At 42.8% G+C, this 23,857-nt stretch overlaps 2 protein-coding genes across 3 annotated transcripts in view; one reads left to right on the top strand and one right to left on the bottom strand.

Moving 5' to 3' along the window:
* Positions 1 to 23,857, bottom strand: part of SRPX (sushi repeat containing protein X-linked) — a 150,356-nt gene that overhangs the window by 12,868 nt on the left and 113,631 nt on the right. For both annotated transcript variants that reach the window (XM_061410446.1, XM_061410447.1), the window contains one exon: positions 23,639 to 23,760. In XM_061410446.1, the coding sequence (XP_061266430.1) occupies positions 23,639 to 23,760 (122 nt within the window). The remainder of the gene's footprint in view (positions 1 to 23,638; positions 23,761 to 23,857) is intronic.
* Positions 13,348 to 14,435, top strand: LOC133242852 (ferritin heavy chain-like). Its single transcript, XM_061409079.1, has one exon. The coding sequence runs from the start codon at positions 13,660 to 13,662 to the stop codon at positions 14,209 to 14,211; it is 552 nt and encodes a 183-aa protein (XP_061265063.1). The 5' UTR covers positions 13,348 to 13,659; the 3' UTR covers positions 14,212 to 14,435.

Raw genomic sequence — 23,857 nt, 5'->3', positions numbered from 1 at the left:
AGAACTGTACAAAATAAGGTCTTAATGACCTGGATAACCACATAGGTGTGATCACTCACCTAGAGCCAGACATCCTGGAGTGTGAAGTCCAGTGGGCCGTTGGAATCATTACTATGAATAAAGCTAGTGGATGTGATGGAATTCCAGTTGAGCTATTTCAAATTCTAAAAAGATGATGCTGTGAAAGTGCTGCAGTCAATATGCCAGCAAATTTGGAAAACTCAGCAGTGGTCACAGGACTGCAAAAGGTCAGTTTTCATTCTAATCCAAAAAATGGGCAAAGAATGTTCAAACTACTGTCCAACTGCACTCGTTTCACATACTAGCAAGATAATACTCAAAATCCTTCAAGCTGGGCTTCCACAGTACGTGAACCATGAACTTACAGACATAGAAGCTTTGTTTAGAAAACAAAGAGGACCAGATATCAAATTTCCAGCATCCCTTGGATCATACAAAAACCAAGGGAATTCAAGAAAAACATCTACTTTTGGTTCATTGACTATCCTAAGCCTTTGACTGTGTGGATCACAACAAACTGGGGAAAATTCTCAGAGAGATGGGAATACCAGGTCATCATACCTGCCTCCTGAGAAACCTGTATGCAGGTCAAGAAACAACCGTTAGAACTGGACATGGAACAATGGACTGGTTCAAAATTGGGAAAGAAATACTTCAAAGCTATATATTGTCATCTTGTTTATTTAACTTCTATGCAGAGTACGTCATGCGAAATGCTGGGCTAGATGAAGCTCAAGCTGGTATCAAGATTGCCAGGAGAAAGATTAATAACCTCAGGTAACACCAACCTAATGGCAAAAAGTGAAGAGGAACTAAAAAGACTGGCTGATGGTAAAAGAGGAGAGTGAAAAACCTGGGTTAAGATCCAACATTCAAAAAACTAAGATCCTGGCATCTGGTCCCATCACTTCATGGCAAATAGATACAGAAAAGGTGGAAACAGTGACAGACTTTATTTTCTTGAGCTCCAAAATAACTGTGTATGGTGACTGCAGCCTCAAAAATCAAATACACTTGCTCCTTGGGGAAAAAAAGCTATGACAAACTGAGACAGCAGATTAAAAAGCAGAGACATCATTTTGCCAACAAAGGTTTGTTTAGTAAAAACTATCACTTTTCCAGTAATCATGTATGGATATGAGAGTTGGACCATAAAGAAGGTTGACTGAAGAAGAATTGATGCTTTGGAAGTATGGTGGTGAAGACTTGAGAGTCCTTGGACAGCAAAGAAGTCAAACCAGTCAATCCTAAAGTAAATCAACCCTGAATATTTATTGGAAGGACTGATGCTGAAGCTGAAGCTCCAATATTTTGGCCACCAGATGGAAAGAATCACGTCTTTGGAAAAGACCTTGAAGCTGGGAAAGATTGAGGAGAGGAGGAGAATGAGGCGACAGATGATGAGATGGTTAGATGGCATCACTGACTCAATGGATGTGAGCTTGAGTAAACTCTAGGAAAGAGTGAAAGACAGAGAAGCCTGGTGTGCTGCAGTCAATGGGGGTCACAACGATTTGGACAAGAGTGAGGGAATGAAGAACAACAAGAATAATAAAGTACCAGAAATAGAAAAATCACTTTCCTAGTTGTATGAAAATCAATAAATACCTAGAGTAAACTTTACTAAGAATTCAAAGGACTTGTACATTGAAAACAATACACATTCCATTTCAAAACTATGAAGCCTTTGGTAAAAGCGCAAGGCAGTGGTTCATTCACTGTGATCCCAGACCAACAGCATTAGCAACATCTGGAACCTTCCTAGAAATGCAAGTTCTCAGGCCCTACCATAGACCTAGCCCATCAAAACCTCTGGGGCAGGGGCCCCATACTGTTTTAACAGCTCTCCTGGAGATTCTGAGATACGGCAAAGCTTGAGAACCACTGTATAATTCCTTTATGCTGCTTATTTACTTTTTACACCATTATCATTAGCCTACAGAGGTCTACAGTAGCCGCAACAGATACAACCTGAATCAGACGTTTTCTTAAATCAGATTTTTCTATCCAAATTTAAACAATTTAAAATCACATCAGGATTTTATATACATTCTCTCTATATATCTGCAATCCAGAAAAAACCCTTTAGGAAATTCTACAACAGGTTTTTTTTTTTTTTTAACTTTACAATATTGTATTGGTTTTGCCATATATCAACATGAATCTGCCACAGGTATACACGTGTTCCCATCCTGAACCCTCCTCCCACCTCCCTCCCCATACCATCCCTCTGGGTCGTCCCAGTGCACCAGCCCCAAGCATCCAGTATCGGGCATCGAACCTGGACTGGCGACTCGTTTCATATATGATATTATACATGTTTCAATGCCATTCTCCCAAATCATCCCACCCTCTCCCTCTCCCACAGAGTCCAAAAGACTGTTCTATACATCAGTGTCTCTTTTGCTGTCTCATATACAGGGTTATTGTTACCATCTTTCTATGCATATATATGGAATTTAAAAAGATGGTTACAACATGTTTTTAAAAAAATCATTGACATAGTTCTAAATGAGCAATAGCTTCATGAAACCTACTGGGAAATTTTTTAATAAAATGTTTCAGATGTCAACAATCTTCTCAGGTTTTCTTATCTTTAAATTGGACTGTTGGTAATTATAAATATATTCTTAAAGGGTACTGTCACCCCTGCAAATAGTAAAGATGATTCCATTTACAGTCATTTACTTACTTAGCACCAACATGGCACCAGGCACTGTACTAGGTACTAGATGCTAATGCAGCAGGACAAATAATGAATAAATAAAAGATTATGAGTGTTCCCAGGCTTCTCCTCCAACTAAAGAGAATTCAGGCCTATTTATTGTTCTATATCCCTGGCCTTCTGAGTTTTTTTATCCTGGTGTGGATGGTGCAGACACTCTGCCAAAGTGTGGTGGGTCAAAAGGCAGATGGAGTGCCATGGAGCAACTAAGCCTGTGTGTCACAACTACTGAGCCCGTGGCTCTAGAGCCCAGGAACCTCAACTACTGAACCTGTGTTCTGCAGCTACTGAAGCCTGCCAACCGTAGGCCGTGTGCTCCAAAACAAAAGAAGCCACTGGAATGATAACCTTGTGCACCACAACTAGAGAGCATCCCCTACTCACTGCAAGTAGAGAGCACCCCCACAGCAATGAAGCACCAGTGTAATAAAAGATTTAAAATTTTTAAAAACTAAAACTGAGCAATAGCAACAATGGATCCAGCAATCCCAGTCCTGGGCATACATCTGCAGAAATCCATAATTCAAAAAGATATGTGCATGCCAATGTTCATAGTAGCACTATTTATAATAGCCAGGACATGAAAGTAACCACATCTCCATCGACAGAGGAATACATAAAGATGTGTGTGTATGCATACAAACACACGTGCCATATAAAAATACCCAGCCATAAAAAAAGGAATGAAATAATGTCACTGGTAGTGACATGGATGGACCAAAATATTGTCATAGTAAATCAAGCAAGTTGGCCAAAGACAAATATATCACTGACGTGTAGAATCTAAATTTTAAAAAATGATACAAATGGAGTTATTTACGCATAGAAACAGACTTACAGATATGGAAAACAAACATGGTTACCAAAGGGGAAACATGGAGGGGGGAAGCATAAATCAAGAGCTTTGGATTTATATATATACACTACTATATATTCAACTGATAACCAAGAAGAACCTATGTATAGCACAGGGAAATCTATTCAATATTCTGTGATAACCTATAAGAAAAAACCATCTAAAAAAGAATGAATACATGTATAACTGAATCACCTTGCTGTATACCTGAAACTAACAAAACACTGAAGCAACTCTGCTACAATAAAACAAAAAAGAAATCATTCATGTACATGTTCACATCAGCACTATTTACAACAGCCAAGACATGGAATCAAGCTAAGTGTTCACTGACAAATTAATGCATAAAGAAGATGTAGAATATATACACGATGGAAAATTACTTAACTATAAAAAAATGCCATTTCCAACATGAATGGAATTAGAAATAATCATATCAAGTGAAGACAGACAAAGAACAAATATCCTGTGACATCACTTATATGTGGAATCTAAAAGAAATGATTTAAATGAACTTCTTCTGTTTTTGAAGTCCCATTTAATATCTTTTAATCCTGTGTATCCCTTATCCGCTGGATCATGGAAAAAGCAAGAGAGTTCCAGAAAAACATCTATTTCTGCTTTATTGACTATGCCAAAGCCTTTGACTGTGTGGATCACAATAAACTGTGGACAATTCTGAAAGAGATGGGAGTACCAGACCACCTAATCTGCCTCTTGAGAAATTTGTATGCAGGTCAGGAAGCAACAGTTAGAAATGGACATGGAACAACAGACTGGTTCCAAATAGGAAAAGGAGTATGTCAAGGCTGTATATTGTCACCCTGTTTATTTAACTTATATGCAGAGTACATCATGAGAAACGCTGGACTGGAAGAAACACAAGTTGGAATCAAGATTGCCGGAAGAAATATCAATAACCTCAGATATGCAGATGACACCACCCTTATGGCAGAAAGTGAAGAAGAACTAAAAAGCCTCTTGATGAAAGTGAAAGTGGAGAGTAAAAAAGTTGGCTTAAAACTCAACATTCAGAAAACAAAGATCATGGCATCCGGTCCCATCACTTCATGGGAAATAGATGGGGAAACAGTGGAAACAGTGTCAGACTTTATTTTGGGGGCTCCAAAATGACTGCAGATGGTGACTGCAGCCATGAAATTAAAAGACGCTTACTCCTTGGAAGGAAAGTTATGACCAACCTAGATAGCATATTCAAAAGCAAAGACATTACTTTGCCAACAAAGGTCCGTCTAGTCAAGGCTATGGTTTTTCCAATGGTCATGTATGGATGTGAGAGTTGGACTGTGAAGAAAGCTGAGCACGGAAAAATTGATGCTTTTGAACTGTGGTGTTGGAGAAGACTCTTGAGAGTCCCTTGGACTGCAAGGAGATCCAACCAGTCCATTCTAAAAGAGATCAGCCCTGGGTATTCTTTGGAAGGAATGATGCTAAAGCTGAAACTCCAGTACTTTGGCCACGTCATACGAAGAGTTGACTCATGGAAAAAGACCCTGATTCTGGGAGGGATTGAGAGCAGGAGGAGAAGAGGATGACAGAGGATGAGATGGCTGGATGGCATCACTGACTCGATGGACGTGAGTCTCAGTGAACTCTGGGAGTTGGTGATGGACAGGGAGGCCTGGCGTGCTGCGATTCATGGGGTCGCAAAGAGTCAGACACGACTGAGCAACTGATCTGATCTGATCCCTTAATTAGTTATTATAGTTATTTTACTACTTTTGTCTTTAAACCTTTATACTAGATTTATATATCCACTGTAACTAATATATCTATATTTAAAAAGTTTTTAAAATACTATTTTAAGTATTTTAAAATGGAAGTAATTTCAATTTTCTTTGAGGTGTATAACAAAGTGAGAATTATACATAAATATGCATATTGTTTTAATTTCATGGCTGCAGTCACCATCTGCAGTGATTTTGGAGCCCAAAAAAGTAAAGTCTGACACTGTTTCCACTGTTTCCCCATCTATTTCCCATGAAGTGATGGGACCAGATGCCATGATCTTCCCATGAAGTGATGGGACCAGATGCCATGATCTTCGTTTTCTGAATGTTGAGCTTTAAGCCAACGTTTTCACTCTCCTCTTTCACTTTCATCAAGAGGCTTTTTGGTTCCTCTTCACTCTCTGCCATGAAACTAAAAGACGCTTACTCCTTGGGAAAAAAGTTATGACCAACCTAGATAGCATATTGAAAAGCAGAAACATTACTTTGCCAACAAAGGTCTGTCTAGTCAAGGCTATGGTTTTTCCAGTGGACTGTGAAGAAAGGTGAGCCCTGAAGAATTGATGCTTTTGAACTGTGGTGTTGGAGAAGACTCTTGAGAGTCCCTTGGACTGCAAGGAGATACAACCAGTCCATTCTGAAGGAGATCAGCCCTGGGATTTCTTTGGAAGGAATGATGCTAAAGCTGAAACTCCAGTACTTTGGCCACCTCATGCGAAGAGTTGACTCATTGGAGAAGACTCTGATGCTGGGAGGGATTGGGGGCAGGAGGAGAAGGGGACGACAGAGGATGAGATGGCTGGATGGCATCACCCACTCGATGGAAGTGAGTCTGAGTGAACTCCAGGAGTTGGTGATGGACAGAGAGAGGCCTGGTATGCTGCGATTCATGGGGTCGCAAAGAGTCGGACACGACTGAGCGACTGAACTGAACTGAACTGATACATATTGTTTATCTGATTCTTTTCCACTATAGGTTACTGAATATTATTCCCTGTGCTATACAGGAGGTCTTTCTAATGTCTCTTTTATACTAGTGTGTATATGTTAACCTGAAATTCCTAATTTTTTCCAGTCTCCCTCAATCCCCTACTATCATCTTTGGTAACCATAAGTTTGTTTTCTATGTCTATGAGTCTATTTTTGTTTTGTAAAAATCTTTGTGGTCCTTTAGAATGTATTAAAACTTAAGTTGTTTTACAAATAAAAAAAACATGATAAACATAAGTTATATACAAGCTTCATGTGACCAGAAACCAGAAAACTACAATAGATACACAAACAATAACAAGAAAGGAATCTAAGCATACCGCTGATTCTTTAAATCACACAAAGATAACAAGAGAAGAATGTAACAGAGGAGCTATAAAACAGACATAAAACAATTAGGAAAATGTCAGTAACAATATACCTATCAATAATTTAAGTGGACTAAATTATCTAATCAAAAGAAAGGGTAGGCTGAATGGAGAAAAAAAAAACAAAAAACGACCTATCTATATGCTGCCTACAAGGGACTGAATTCAGATGTGAAGGCACACAAAAGTTGAAAGTGAAGTAATGGACAAATATGTTCTACGCAAGTGCAAACCAAAAGCTGGATAACTTTTCTTGTATCAGACAAAACAGACTTTAAAACAAGACTATTATCAGCTATTCTTTGGAACTCTGCATTCAGATGCTTATATCTTTCCTTTTCTCCTTTGCTTTTCGCTTCTCTTTTTTTCACACCTATTTGTAAGGCCTCCACAGACAGCCATTTTGCTTTTCTGCATTTCTTTTCCATGGGGATGGTCTTGATCCCTGTCTCCTGTACAATGTGACGAACCTCCGCCCATAGTTCATCAGGCACTCTATCAGATCTAGTCCTTTAAATCTATTTCTCCCTTCCACTGGATAATCATAATGGATTTGATTTAGATCATACCTGAATGGTCTAGTGGTTTTCCATTTTCTTCAATTTAAGTCTGAATTTGGCAATAAGGAGCTCATGATCTGAGCCACAGTCAGCTCCTGGTCTTGTTTTTGCTGTCTAGAGCTTCTCCATCTTTGGCTGCAAAGAATATAATCAATCTGATTTGGGTGTTGAACATCTGGTGATGAAGAGATAAGAAAGCCTTCCTCAGTGATCAATGCAAAGAAATAGAGGAAAACAATAGAATGGGAAAGACTGGAGATCTCTTCAAGAATATTAGAGATACCAAGGGAACATTTCATGCAAAGATGGGCTCGATAAAGGGCACAAATGGTATGGACCTAACAGAAGCAGAAGATATTAAGAAGAGGTGGCAAGAATACACAGAAGAACTGTACAAAAAAGATCTTCATGACCAAGATAATCACGATGGTGTGATCACTGACCTAGAGCCAGACATCCTGGAATGTGAAGTCAAGTGGGCCTTAGAAAGCATCACTACGAACAAAGCAAGCGGAGGTGATGGAATTCCAGTGAAGCTATTTCAAATCCTGAAAGATGATGCTGTGAAAGTACTGCACTCAATATGCGAGGAAATTTGGAAAACTCAGCAGTGGCCACAGGACTGGAAAAGGTCAGTTTTCATTCCGATCCCAAAGAAAGGCAATGCCAAGGAATGCTCAAACTATGGCACGATTGCACTCCTCTCACACGCTAGTAAAGTAATGCTCAAAATTCTCCAAGCCAGGCTTCAGCAATATGTGAACCATGAACTTCCTGATGTTCAAGCTGGATTTAGAAAAGGCAGAGGAACCAGAGATCAAATTGCCAACATCCGCTGGATCATCAAAAAAGGAAGAGAGTTCCAGAAAAATATCTATTTCTGCTTTATTGACTATGCCAAAGCCTTTGACTGTGTGGATCACAATAAACTGTGGACAATTCTGAAAGAGATGGGAATACCAGACCACCTGACCTGCCTCTTGAGAAATCTGTATGCAGGTCAGGAAGCAACAGTTAGAAATGGACATGGAACAACAGACTGGTTCTAAATAGGAAAAGGAGTACATCAAGGCTGTATATTGTCACCTGCTTATTTAATTTATATGCAGAGTACATCATCAAAAATGCTGGGCTGGAAGAAGCACAAACTGGAATCAAGATTGCCAGGAGAAATATCAATAACCTCAGATATGCAGATGACACCACCCTTATGGCAGAAAGTAGAGAGGAACTAAAAAGCCTCTTGATGAAAGTGAAAGAGGAGAGTGAACAAGTTGGCTTAAAGCTCAACATTCAGAAACCTAAGATCATGGCATCTGGTCCCATCATTTAATGGGAAATAGATGGGGAAACAGTGGAAACAGTGTCAGACTTTATCTGGATGGCATCACCGACACGATGATCATGACTTTGAGCCAGTAGGAGTAGCAATACTCATATCAGATAAAATAGACTTTAAAACAAAGGCTGTGAAAAGAGACAAAGAAGGACACTACATAATGATCAAAGGATCCATCCAAGAAGAAGATATAACAATTATAAATATATATATGCACCCAACACAGGAGCACCACAATATGTAAGACAAATGCTAACAAGTATGAAAGGGGAAATTAACAATAACACAATAATAGTGGGAGACTTTAATACCCCACTCACACCTATGGATAGATCAACTAAACAGAAAATTAACAAGGAAACACAAACTTTAAATGATACAATAGGCCAGTTAGATCTAATTGATATCTATAGGACATTTCACACCAATACAATGAATTTCACCTTTTTCTCAAGCACAAACGGAACCTTCTCCAGGATAGATCACATCCTGGGCCATAAATCTAGCCTTGGTAAATTTAAAAAAAAAATTGAAATTATTCCAAGCATCTTTTCTGACCACAATGCAGTAAGATTAGATCTCAATTACAGGAGAAAAACTATTAAAAATTCCAACATATGGAGGCTGAACAACACATTGGTGAATAACCAACAAATCACAGAAGAAATCAAAAAAAGAAATCAAAATATGCATAGATATGAATGAAAATGAAAACACAACAATCCAAAACCTGTGGGACACTGTAAAAGCAGTGCTAAGGGGAAGGTTCATAGCAATACAGGCTTATCTCAAGAAACAAAGAGAAAAAGTCAAATAAATAACCTAACTCTATACCTAAAGCAACTAGAAAAGGAAGAAATGAAGAATCCCAGGGTTAGTAGAAGGAAAGAAATCTTAAAAATTAGGGCAGAAATAAACGCAAAAGAAACAAAAGAGACCATAGCAAAAATCAACAAAACCAAAATCTGGTTCTTTGAGAGGATAAATAAAATTGACAAACCATTAGCCAGACTCATCAAGAAACAAAGGGAGAAAAATTAAATCAATAAAATTAGAAATGAAAATGGAGAAATCACAACAGACAACACAGAAATACAAAGGATCATAAGAGACTACTATCAGCAATTATATGCCAATAAAATGGACAACTTGGAAGAAATGGACAAATTCTTAGAAAAGTACAACTTTCCAAAACTGAACCAGGAAGAAATAGAAAATCTTAACAGACCCATCACAAGCATGGTAATTGAGACTGTAATCAGAAAGCTTCCAGCAAACAAAAGCCCAGGTCCAGATGGCTTCACAGCTGAATTCTACCAAAAATTTATAGAAGAGCTAACACCTATCCTACTCAAACTCTTCCAGAAAATTGCAGAGGAAGGTAAACTTCCAAACTCATTCTATGAGGCCACCATCACCCTAATACCAAAACCTGACAAAGATGCCACAAACAAAGAAAACTACTGGCCAATATCACTGATGAACATAGATGCAGAAATCCTTAACAAACTTCTAGCAATCAGAATCCAACAACACGTTAAAAAGATCATACATCATGACCAAGTGGGCTTTATCCCAGGGATGCAAGGATTCTTCAATATCCGCAAATGAATCAATGTAATACACGATTAACAAATTGAAAAATAAAAGCCATATGATTATCTCAATAGATGCAGAGAAAGCCTTTGACAAAATTCAACATCCATTTATGATAAAAACCCTCCAGAATGCAGGAATAGAAGGAACATGCCTCAACATAATAAAAGCTATATATGACAAACCCACAGCATACATTATCCTCAATGGTGAAAAATTGAAAGCATTTCCCCTAAAGTCAGGAACAAGACAAGGGTGCGCCCACTCTCACCACTACTATTCAACATAGTTTTGGAAGTTTTGGCCACAGCAATCAGAGCAGAAAAGAAATAAAAGGAATCCAAATTGGAAAAGAAGAAGTAAAGCTCTCACTGTTTGCAGATGACATGATCCTCTACATAGAAAACCCTAAAGACTTCATCAGAAAATTACTAGACCTAATCAATGAATATAGTAAAGTTGCAGGATATAAAAATCAACACACAGAAATCCCTTGCATTCCTATAAACAATGAGAGAACAGAAAGAGAAATTATGGAAACAATTCCATTCACCATTGCAACGAAAAGAATAAAATACTCAGGAATATATCTACCTAAAAACAAAAGACCTATATATAGAAAACTATAAAACAGTGGTGAAAGAAATCAAAGAGGATGCCAATAGATGGAGAAATATCACTTGTACATGGATTGGAAGAATCAGTATAGTGAAAATGAATACAGTCCCCAAAGCAGTCTAAAGATTCAATGCAATCCCTATGAAGCAACCAATGGTATTTTTCAGAGAACTAGAACAAAATTTCACAATTTGTATGGAAATACAAAAAACCTCGAATAGCCAAAGCAATCTTGAGAAAGAAGAATTGAACTAGAGGAATCAACCTGCCTGACTTCAGTCTCTACTACAAAGCCACAGTCATCAAGACAGTATGGTAGTGGTACAAATATAGATCAATGGAACAAAATAGAAAGCCCAGAGATAAATCCACACACCTATGGACATCTTATCTTTGACAAAGGAGGCAAGAATATACAATGGAGAAAAGACAATCTCTTTAACAAGTGCTGCTGGGAAAATTGGTCAACCACTTATAAAAGAATGAAACTAGAACACTTTCTAACACCATACACAAAAATAAACTCAAATGGATTAAAGATCTAAATGTAAGACCAGAAACTATTAAACTCCTAGAGGAGAACATAGGCAAAACACTCTCTGACATAAATCACAGCAGGATCCTCTATGACCCACCTCCCAGAATATTGGAAATAAAAGCAAAAATAAACAAATGGGACCTAATTAAACTCAAAAGCTTCTGCACAACAAAGGAAACTATGCTGCTGCTGATGCTAAGTCGCTTCAGCCATGTCCGACTCTGTGCGACCCCATAGACGGCAGCCCACCAGGCTCCCCCGTCCCTGGGATTCTCCAGGCAAGAACACTGGAGTGGGTTGCCATTTCCTTCTCTAATGCATGAAAGTGAAAAGTGAAAGTGAAGTCGCTCAGTTGTGTCCGACTCTTAGGCTGCAGTCCATGGGGTCACTACCAGGCTCCTCCATCTGTGGGACTTTCCAGGCAAGAGTATTGGAGTGGGGTGCCATTGCCTTCTCCAAAAGGAAACTATAAGCGAGGTGAAAAGACAGCCTTCAGAATGGGAGAAAATAATAGCAAATGAAGCAACTGACAAAGAATTAATCTCAAAATATATACAAGCAACTCCTACAGCTCAATTCCAGAAAAATAAATGGCCCAATCAAAAAATGGGCCAAAGAACTAAACAGACATTTCTCCAAAGTAAACATACAGATGGCTAACAAACACATGAAAAGATGCCCAACATCGCTCATTATCAGAGAAATGCAAATCAAAACCACAGTGAGGTACCATTTCACACCAGTCAGAGTGGCTGCTATCCAAAAGTCTACAAGCAATAAATGCTGGAGAGGGTGTGGAGAAAAGGGAACCCTCTTACACTGTTGGTGGGAATGCAAACTAATACAGCCACTATGGAGAACAGTGTGGAGATTCCTTAAAAAACTGGAACTAGAACTGCCATATGACCCAGCAATCCCACTGCTGGGCATACACACCAAGGAAACAAGAACTGAAAGAGACACGTGTACCCTGATGTTCATAGCAGCACTGTTTACAATAGCCAGGACATGGAAGCAACCTAGATGTCCATCAACAGACAAATGGATAAGAAAGCTATGGTACATACACAAAATGGAGTATTACTTAGCCATTAAAAAGAATACATTTGAATCAGTTCTAATGAGGTGGATAAAACTGGAGCCTATTATACAGAGTGAAGTAAGCCAGAAAGAAAAACACCAATACAGTATACTAATGCATATATATGGAATTTAGAAAGATGGCAACGATAACCCTGTATGCAAGATAGCAAAAGAGACACAGATGTATAGAAGTCTTTTGGACTCTGTGGGAGAGGGCGAGGGTGGGATGATTTCAGAGACGAGACTGGCACTGAAGCATGTATATTACCATATGTGAAACAGATAGCCAGTCCAGGTTCGATGCATGAGACAGGGTGGTCTGGGCTGGTGCATTGGGATGACCCAGAGGGATGAGATGGGGAGGGAGGCGGGAGGGCGGTTCAGGATGGGGAACGCGAGTACACACGTGGCAGATTCATGTTGATGTATGGCAAAACCAATACAATATTGTAAAGTAATTAACCCCCAATTAAAATAAATAAATTTATATTTAAAAAATAAATAAACAAAAATAAAAACTTTGTGGATGCGAAGTACTCAGCTCAAAGCGGCTCTGCCTCACCCTGGCTTTGATAGACAGTGGTCTCGCCCTGGCCACACCCTGGCTTTGATAGACAGTGGTCTCGCCCTCCCCACACCCTGGCCTTGATAGACAGTGGTCTCGCCCTGGCCACACCCTGGCCTTGATAGACAGTGGTCTCGCCCTGGCCACACCCTGGCCTTGATAGGCAGTGGTCTCGCCCTGGCCACACCCTGGCTTTGTTAGACAGTGGTCTCGCCCTGGCCACACCCTGGCTTTGTTAGACAGTGGTCTCGCCCTGGCCACACCCTGGCCTTGATAGACAGTGGTCTCGCCCTGGCCACACCCTGGCCTTGATAGGCAGTGGTCTCGCCCTGGCCACACCCTGGCTTTGTTAGACAGTGGTCTCGCCCTACCCACAGATCCCACTCACGGATCATGCCCACCCACGTGACCTCTTCCTTAACCAATCTCAAGCCCAGGCACTGACCCCGGCCAACGGACGCCATTACCCGTCCATCCCAGAGCCCGCACCCAGCCACCTGCCATCTGGCCCGGAGCCCGCCTCCGGCCACCCACATCGTTCACCCTGGGAAAGTTCCAAGGAGACGGCTGGCGCCGGCGCCCCCGCCGATTTGTGCCCCGCAGACGCCTCATCCCAGCCGCCATTCCCTGGTTCGAGGAATGTCCCGCCATGCTGCCCACATCACCCTCACAGGTGCGTCAGAACTACCGCCCCGAGTGCGAGGCCGCGATCAACAGCCACGCCGCCCTGGAGTTCCACGCCTCCTTCCATTGCCTGGCCGTGGCTGTCTACCTCGACCATGATGACGTGGCCTTGAAGCGTTTCTCCCGCTTTTTCCTGCTCCGCTCCCATGAGCACAGCAAGACAGCCGAGAGCCTGATATTCCTGCAGAACCATCGTGGGGGCCGCATCTGCTTCCTCAACATCAGAAAGCCTGAGACCCAACAGTGGGAGAGCGGACTCCAGGCCATGCAAAACACCCTGCACCTGGAGAAGTGCGTCAACCAGAGCCTGCTCAACCTGCACAAGCTGGCCACTGATAGCAGCGACGTCGAGCTGTACTACTTCCTGGGGACCGACTACCTGGACCAGCAGGTCAAGTTCATCAGGGAGCTGCGGGACCACCTCAGCGACCTAAGCAACATGGGGCTCCCAGAAGGTGCTCTGGCAGAGTACTTCTCTGACAAGCTCACCCTGAGGGGTGGCGACAAGAAGGACTGAGCCTGGACTGGACTTTCCCCTGAGTCCGGGGTGACTGCCCAAGGTCACCCTGCCTGCAATGCAGACCGCAGTATTGCCCTTGCAGAAAAAGTTCACAAGTTTTCCTTTTTTCAGTGTTGCCAGTTCTTCCAATAAAGTAATTGCTTCCTGAAGAAATAAAGGTGCCTTGTTGATTCATGCGTGCAAACCCTTAACCTTTCAAGCTTTAAAACAGGTATCCAGCAGTCTTTCGAGCTACCAATGCCCTGTCCACAGGCAGCTCAGGATCTCCACAGAGGGAGGGAAGAAGAGGATCCATGGGACCCTGAACAATACAAAATGTACCTTCCCCTAATAAACAATGTGGTATATGGGGTGGGCATGGGTGAGGTGAGGCCCTGGTGAATGTGGGTGCCTGTGAATAGATGAGACATAAAAATATGGCCTGAAAATCACGATTGGGGTTGATCTCCAGAAATAGTGAAGGGAAAGGGATTGGGAAGGGAATGAAATAAAAGGGTCTTCATTTTGTTTGAAGCAGACTTCTGGGTAGCAAGATGGGGGCCTGGGAAACTGGCATAGCAGAGTCCCTCTCTGACAAGCTCACCCTGGGCTACGTGACAATTTAAGGGTAGCAGGCCTGGCTTTCCCAGAGACACACTTCCTGTGGTCACCACTGTTGAGCATGGAATCTGCCCTTACAAAACATCCACATGCAATTTTCTACTTGAATTGTACCACCCTGCAATAAAGTAGCATGATACCACTCCCAAAATTTATCTCAATTCTATTGAAGGTGATTCTATATAGCCCTTCTAGGGTGAAAAATAGAAGCCTCATGAATGAAGGTCGATTTGTGATACTGAATATAAAGTAAAATAAATCCCCCTGAATATGAAGTCAGTGGTACTGGCTGCAGGTTGAAGCTGGGAGACCAGTTCATAGGTATGACAGCTGGTCCAGGTGAAAGACAATGGTGGTTGAACTGGAGTGGAGGATGAAGAAATGAAGAGATGTAGACACAGTGCAGATGGATTGGGATACATCAGCAAGGTTTCTTCATGGACCAGAGATGAAGAGTGAGATATGAAGAAGAAAATCTACTTTAGCCTGGGTTGATGGTGGTACCATTTTATCAATTTGGGGTCTTTTGCCAGGGGCACAGCTGGGATGGAAGGTTGGAGAAGGCATGTCATGTAAAATCTGAGATGCATATTAGACATCCAAATGGAACTGTCATGCAGGTATCCAGAAAAATGAATCTGGGGTTCAGAGTGGATGTCAGCTTTAGAAACAGACCCATGGGAGACATCATGATCAGATGAAGTCTCTACACATATAAACCCTAATATTGCCTTTGCCTACCAAAAACACTCAAAATATGTTTCTTCTGTGCCTAGGTGTGGTTAATAAGGCAAAAGTTAAAATTTTACAGATCTTGCCTGTCTTATCAAGGATACATGGTCCCTGATAAGAGATGGTCCTCAGATTGACACATGGTCCATCTGAGCCTCCCAAAAGTTTGCAAACTGTTTTGAATATTTACAAATATACCAATATTTACAAATATTCCTCCCTGTAGCTCAGACAGTAAAGAATCTGCCTGCAATGTGGGAGACCTGGGTTCGATCCCTGGGTCAGGAAGATCCCCTGGAGAAGGGAATGGCAACCCATTTGAGTATTCTTGCCTGGAGAATCCCATGGACAGAGGAGCCTGGTGGGCTACAGTCCATGGAATCGCAGAGTTGGACATGACTGAGCGACTAACTCTTATTTGAATATTTACAAATATATAAACAAGCCTGGCTACAAAGGAGTTAACTGTCCCATTTCACCATGACTGCACTTGAATATTTTCTTAAAATGAGGATTAACTCTCTTCAGTTAAATTTCCAGAAAATTTGCTTGTTCCTTTGTTCTTAGACAACCGGGGTCTTCTCACTCTGTTTCTTTCTCTGCTCACATTGAGGATCTCTCCTCTTTCTTTGACGGGCATTCCCTGGTGGCTCAGATGCCAAAGAATCTGCCTGCAATGCAGGAGACACAGGTTTAGTCCCTGGGTCAGGGAGATCCCTGGGAGAAGGGAATGTCCACCCACTCCAGTGTTCTTGCCTGGAGAATTCCATGAACAGAGTAGCCTAGCAGGCTCCAGTCCATGGGGTCGCAAACGGTCGGACATGACCGAGTGACTAACACTTTCATTTTCCTCTGACAATGTCTCAGATCCTACATATGTCAATTAACGGTTCTCCTCTAGATAGAAGCAAGCACCAGGTGAGTAGCTGTTCATCTTTATAACTAGAAATTGACTTTCAGGTTGTGCTAGGGCTCCATTACTGCGCAGGCTCTTCTCTAGTTGCGGTATGTGGGTTCCTTAGTGTGGTGGCTTCACCTGTTGCACACTACAGGCACGAGGCGCTTGGACTTCAGTAGTTGTGGCACATGGGCTCAGCAGTCGTGGTTCCCCGGCTCTAGAGCACAGGTTCAGTAGTTGTGATGCGCAGGCTGAGGTGCTCTGCGAAATGTGAGATCTTCCTGGATCAGGGATCAAACCCAGGTCTCCTGTTTGGCAGAAGGATTCTTTACCACTGAGCCACCAGGGAAGCCTGAAGATCCTTCTTGCTGTCCAGTTTTGGAGAAACAGTTTGGTGTCATGGATTCTTCCCCACAGATGGCCTGGGATCAAATGCCATTCTAGCCACTTACTAAATTGAGGGCATTGGGGAATGTGAATTACCTTCTCTGTGCCTCTGTTATCTCATATGTGAAATAGGGATCAAAAAACTATTGCTTAAAAGAGTAGACAGAGAAGGTAATGGCCCCCCACTCCAGTGGTCTTGCCTGGAAAATCCCATGGACGGAGAAGCCTAGTAGGCTGTAGTCCATGGGGTCGCTAAGAGTTGGACACGACTGAGCAACTTCACTTTCACTTTTCACTTTCATGCATTGGAGAAAGATATTGCAACTCTCTCCAGTGTTCTTGCCTGGAGAATCCCAGGGACAGGGGAGCCTGGTGGGCTGCTGTCTATGGGGTTGCACAGAGTTGGACACGACTGAGGCAACTTAGCAGCAGCAGCAAAAGAGTAGATGGCTTATTATATTGTAAATGTTTAATTTAAATTTAAACATATTTAGAATTAGTATCTTTCAATTGCCCTAAGGCAGGACAGTATCAAATGAAACAAGTTCCCACAGGGCTAGATGACCAAGGTCAACCCAGGGCATTTGTACATGTACACTCTCCATTTTCTACCTCAGATCTTATATAATTGGGGGAGAAAAAAATAGCATATGTAGGGCACAGCTTTCTGTATCTGCCTGAATGCCCTATTCCCTTACTGGGGGAAGATCTAACAAAGTTAAACGCCCAAGTGACTTTCTCACCAGAAAAAGTAGACACTAAAGTACTCCTAGGTCAAGCCTGCCCCATCCAAGCTGTGCTATGACAATGGAGAGACAAACTTCAACCAGAAGTCCCTGAAGAAATTCTACAAAAGGTAAGAGCAGATGCTTGAGTGGAGGGGAGGCCAGGAAGAGTCAAGACTACTGACCCAGTAGGAGGAAGACTCCAGCTCGGTGCCAAGTATTGGAACTGAAAAAGCAATTGCCTTTAAAGAGGCATGTGAAGAATAAAGCCTCTGACAACCACCTTTATTAAATGCCAAGTAATCCAAACTTAGTAGTGTACTGTCACTCAGTCCTGTCTGACTCTTTGCGACCTTGTGAACTGTAGCCCGCTAGGCTGCTCTGTCCATGGGATTCTCCAGACAAGAATACTGGATTGGGTAGCCATTCCCTTCTCCAGGGGATCCTCCTGACCCAGGGATCAAACCCATGTCTCCCACCTTGCAGGCAGGTTCTTTAGCCTCTGAATCACCAGGGAAGCCCTTTAAAGGCCACAGGCTGTCTGGAAGCAACATCCAAATGATACTTGCCCTCCAGGATCAACACCAAATAGTGCTACAAGCCAACTGGCCCTATGATCCCTCCTCCACAAAACCCATCTGGATATGGGGAATGTGCTCCCAAGATCTGTGCAGGGACTGCCCTCATGGTTGTGCCTAAGTAGCATCCATAAGATCGCCTGTAGCCTAGGATATAAATGTCCCCAGAATATTCATGTGCTTTGGATGAGCTCTTCCAGGAAGGAAAGGACAGCATTCCACTGCTAAAGATGTCCTTGATGACCCCAGAGAGCTCTCAACAATTTGTTCCACAGGCAGCATGCCCTGCAGTCCTCAAGGAAGCCTCTACGTTATATCAGGCTAGCCTATGCCCAGCCGATGACCAACACTGCATATCCACATGGGTTCCCACCCCTGGGTGGCCTCCACTCCAGAAGACCTCACTCGTGAGTGAGACAGACTCATCACTGGAGATGATCCCATCCCAAGGGACATCGTCCCAGGCCAGGAGTTCACCATCGGAGATGCCTATGCCTTGTCCACTGGAGATGACACCCAAGGGCCAGGGCACCATGTTGGAGATGCAGCTGCTCACCCAGATGACTTGCTCTCCAGTTCACATTGTGGAACACTGCAATGTGGACTGAGACGTTCCAGAAACAATGGATCAAGTGCACTGCCTGATGGCACCAGAGGATGAGCCGCTATTATCTAGCAGAACTTGCTAGGTGCTGGCTGGCTGACCCAACCCTAGACCAAGAGGCCCGTCAGACTGTCAGTCATTTCTCAGCCCAAAAGGTGCACCAAAAACAGACAGCGCTGCTGCCTACAAATACCGAAGGCCGTTCATGTCCTCACCTCCTAACTCTGCTGCCTCAGCATCACAGGCTGGACTGTACTCTAAGCACCTGGGTTGTTTTGTTTTGTTTGCCTGCACTGGGTCTTAGCTGCAGTATGTGGGATCTCGTTCCCCAACCAGGGACTGAACCCAGGCCCCCTGCACTGGGAGCTTGGGGTTGTAGCCACTGGGCTACCACGGAAACCCCCTGAATTGTTTTTTTGTTTGTTTATTTTTAATGTTTTTTTTTATTGTAACATAAGTGTCTGATCTTAAGCTGTTGATTGCCAAGGCATCCACATCACAGACAGCTGTCTTAAATAAACACAGTGCCAGCTACCAGACTAGATGAGAACCAGGCTTCCCCATCACAGAAGTTTCCTTTGTTTTAGAGATCACTGGATGACTAGGATAACTGCCATCTGACCACTTGGTTTTCCCTTCTGACATTTTAATTCACGCTCCTGTTTTAAATTCACCAAGAAAGACTAAATCTGTGACATGCTAGGCATCCCATCCTAGAGCCCAACAAAAGCGACCCAGGCGGCATGTGTACTCACTTTCTACCCATGATCTGGCTGTGCAGCCCAACGCATGCCGTGCGGCCTCCAGGACCTGTGAGTAATAAGCCATGTTTTCTTTACAAAGTTCCCTAAGGGTTGCTACTGAGGCACCTCTTGCAATCATAATAAGAACCACAAGGCGGAGTGGGGTGGGGGGGGGGTTGGGTAGGGGTGAGGCGGTGAAATCACAATGAAAAACATGGAAGTGTTAGTCATTCAGTTGTGTCAGACTCTGTGCGACCCCACTGACATTAGCCAGCCAGGCTCCTCTGTCCATGGTATTCTCCAGGCCAGAAAACTGGAGTAGATAGCCATCCCTTCTCCAGAGGATCTTCCAGATGCAGGGATCAAACCTGAGTCCTTTACTCCCAAATATGGATAGACAAATGTTTACCAGATATTTGACAGAAGTGAAAGAGATCATGATGAATAAACAGAACTATTTCTGGAGAGAAAAACAAATATACTACAGGAAACAGAAAAGAACATTACAAAAAATCCAAATTCATATTGTCAGAACTGTAAAGACGACAATGGGTTTATAAAATGGGAATAGAGTGCTATAAAAGGGAGCAACTAGAGTATAAGAGAAAGTCTTTGGAAAAAAAGTATTACAGCAAAATTAAAAACTTTGCCAGAGGCGGTCCTAAGATGGCAGAGGAATAGGACGGGGAGTACCACTTTCTCCCCCACAAATTCATCAAAAGAACATTTGAACACTGAGTAAATTCCACAAAACAACTTCTGAATGCTGGCAGAGGACATCAGGCACCTGAAAGGAGGTAAGAAAAAATATAAAAGATAAAAAGATAGACAAAGGAGGTAGGGATGGAAGTCACTCCCCGGAAAGGAGTCTTAAAAAAGAGAGAAGTTTCCAAATACCAGGAAACACTGTCACTGGCGAGTCTCTGGTGAGCCTTGGAACCTCTGAGGGCAACATAACCAGGAGGAAAAATAAATAAATAATTAAAACCCACAGATTCCGTGCCGGACTGTAACTCCCAGCGGAGAAGCAGCACAGACGCCTGCATCCGCCACTAGCAAGTGGGGGCTGGGCAGGGAGGCAGGGGCTGCATTGCTTAGAGTAAGGACCGGCCTGAATGCTCTGAGGGCAATCTGAGGGAACTAATTTGAGATGGCAAACAAGACTATGGGATAGAAAAGCCCTAACCTAAGACACCTCCAGGCCCTCTCACAGAACAAAGAACTGAGCAGAGCTAGCCAGCTGCGAACAGGCCCATCCCTCTCCGGAGACAGGCTGGCAAGGGCAGCCAGGGCCAGAAGGGGCAATCGCGGCCTCAGAGAGGCATTAACTACCAAACTGCAAGCAGGCTTCATTGCTAATGAAGACTTCTTGGGATTCTGGACGGTTGACATCTGCCTGAGAAGGTGCGCGGGTTGTACACCCAGAAAACCCAGTGGCAGGGATGGGGGAGGCGATAAGTCGCAGCAACCGCGCTCGCCAAACACCTGGTCACCTGAGCTGCTCGGACCTGGGAAGGACACAAAATGCAGGCCCTACTGAGTCTGCGCCTTTGTGGAGTACCTGAGTACCTGAACCTGAGCGGCTTAGACCTGGGAAGTGCATACAACCCAATGCTGGCCTCAGAGAGTTCCCAGCAGAGCAACCTAGAGCCTAAGCAGTGTAGACAGGGAAAGCATACACGCCGTGAGTGGGGGCAAACCCAGTATGGCCAAGACACTGCGAGCACTCCCCACAGACACCAGTGTTATTTGTTTGCAGGGTTCCTCCCTCTCCACAGCACGACTGAACAAGTGATCCTAAAAAAGTGTCCACCACCGCCCCCTTGTGTCAGGGCGGAAATTAGACACTGACGAGACCAGCAAACAGCAGAAGCTAAAACAGAGGGAACCACCTTGGAAGTGACAGATGGAGAAGTCTTGAGGCTACTGTAAGAATAAGACTGAAAACCAGAGGCAGGAGGCTTATCAAGGCAGTGGTTCACTGACTGTGATCCTCAGACCACAAGCATCAGCAACACCTGGAAACTTCCTAGGAATGCAAGTTCTCAGGCCCCACTATAGATCAAGTGAGTCAGAAACTCTGGGGCTGGGGTCCTGCACTCTTTATCAGCCCTCCCAGAGATTCTGAGGCAGGGTAAATCTTGAGATCCACTGTACAATTCTTTTATGCAGCTTATTTATTGTTTAAATCATTAGCATTAGCCTACAGTGGTCTATAGTAGCCCCAACATATACAACCTGAATCATAGAAATTTTCTTAAATCAGATTTTTCTATCCTTCAAAGATTCTCTCTGTATATTTGCAATCCAGAAAAACTGTTTGGTAAATTCTGCAGCAGTTTTTTTAGAAAAAAAAAATCATTGACATAGCATATGTATAGGTAGTTCTAAATGTGCAATAGCTTCATGAAATCAACTTTCAGAATTTTCAATAAAAATTTTTAGATGGCAACAGCCCTCTCATGTTTTCTTATCTTCAATTTGAAGTGTTGGGAATGATACAAATACTCTTAAAGAGTACTGTCACTCCTGGAAATAGTAAAGCTGATTCCCTTTGAATCACTTACTTAGCACCAACATGACACCAGGCACTGTGCTAGGTACTAGGTAGCAAATTTGAAAAGATCTAGTTCTGACCTCACAAGTGTCACTCCTACGGAGGTACTAGATACAAATGCAGGAGGACAAAAATGAATACATAAAAGCTGATGAGTGTTCCCCGGCTTCTCCTTCAGCCAACTAAAGAGAACTCAGGCCTCTTTATCATTTTCCATCCCTGGCCTTCTGAATTTTTGATCCTGTTGTGGATGGGCCAGACTCTGCGAGGAGACAGGTATAAATCAAATGTGTGGTGGGTCAAAAAGCAGATGGAATGCCGCTGAGCAACTAAGCCCCTGTGCCACAACTATTGAACCTGTGCTCTTGAATCCAGGAGCTGCGACTACTGAAGCCCACGTATCTAGTGCCCATGCCCCATAACGAGAGAAGCCACTGCAACGAGAAGCTTGCACACCACAACTAGAGAGTAGTCCCTGCTCACTGCAACTAAAGAAAAGCCTGGGGAGCAACGAAGGCCCAGCACAGCAAAAAATAAGTAAAATTATTTTTTTAAGGCAGATGGAAAATAAGGAAATTAGAAAAAATAAATTGTTATGTCACTACATAACAACACTTGCTAAAGACATATTTCCATCATGATAAGGGATTTCTGTGAACTTTTTTGAAAATCTGTGATATGGTTCACCAAGTTTTATTTCATTTTCTTCTTCCTGAGTATATACAAAGACCATATTTCCCAGTCTCCCTTGAACTCTGATCACAATCATGTGATGAGTTCTGGCCAATGGATTCGGAGTCAGCAGTTTTATGCTTCCAATATCACACACACACACACACACACACACAAATGGCATTCTTTTTTCACTCTTTCCCCTTCTTTGTACAACCCGGAAGTAATATCTTCTGGGATGTGGATGCTACAGGATAGTGGAACTACCAATAGCTTGGGACCATAAGAACAGAGATCTATCCCCTCCTTTGCAGAGCATGAGAGAAAAAGATAGATGAGAAAGGAAGGTTTTTAAGGAGCTTTGCTTTTTCTAATTATTATTTTCACAGTGGTCAAAAGAAACAGTAAAAGTTTGGGTCGCTCTGAAATTACCTTTTGGCTGCTAATTTTTGCTTTTGTAATGCACCATTACTCAGAGTCCAAACACCATGATTCTGGCATTATACGTTACCAAAATAAAATAGTTGTTAAAATGGGGCTATGGATAAGTGCCCTGGAAGCATGGAGGAAAAGTACGCCAAGCCTGGAAAGGCTAAACTGGATGCCTGCCCTCTTAATAAGACAAAAGATTGTTTACGGTCCTTTTTGTATTCTCTCCCCTTTCCATCCCTCTCCAACCAAGGGAAAAATAAACACAAAGACAAAGCAAAAACACCTGGGAGGGGAGGGGAAGAACCCTGGTGATTACCCTCTGCATCATATATTTGAATAAGCAGCCACATGCCAATTAACATGGTTATAATGCTCCCAGAACAAAAGTACTGAAACATTGCCTGGAATCAAGACTCAATAGACAGAAATCAGGGACCCTGATCAGAAAAAAGTACATTTATAGGTAACAACATTTAAGAAGAGAACTTCCCCCTACCTGAGCTGCAGGGCCAGGGCTGGAGGCATCACCTTTGCTCCTATCCTGCCGATGAGGGTTGGGAACACCCCTACCAGCTCCACCACAGTGATGTGTCGAAGATCCAGGCCACACTGTGCTTGCTGGAAGAAAAAATCCAAGATAGGAGGTGTAAGTGTAGCTAAAGAAAATCCATGTCAAACTACAGGTGGACAGAAGCAGCACTGTTCCGTTTGGGGA

The sequence above is a fragment of the Bos javanicus genome, chromosome X (assembly GCF_032452875.1).
Source record: "Bos javanicus breed banteng chromosome X, ARS-OSU_banteng_1.0, whole genome shotgun sequence".
Classification (NCBI taxonomy): domain Eukaryota; kingdom Metazoa; phylum Chordata; class Mammalia; order Artiodactyla; family Bovidae; genus Bos; species Bos javanicus.
The sequence above is the reverse complement of the archived record's forward strand: the minus strand, read 5'-3'. Positions and strand labels throughout refer to the sequence as shown.

Bases quoted from the DNA above. Each gene is read 5' to 3' on its own strand.
- LOC133242852 (XM_061409079.1), top strand. From the start codon at position 13,660: ATGCTGCCCACATCACCCTCACAGGTGCGTCAGAACTACCGCCCCGAG.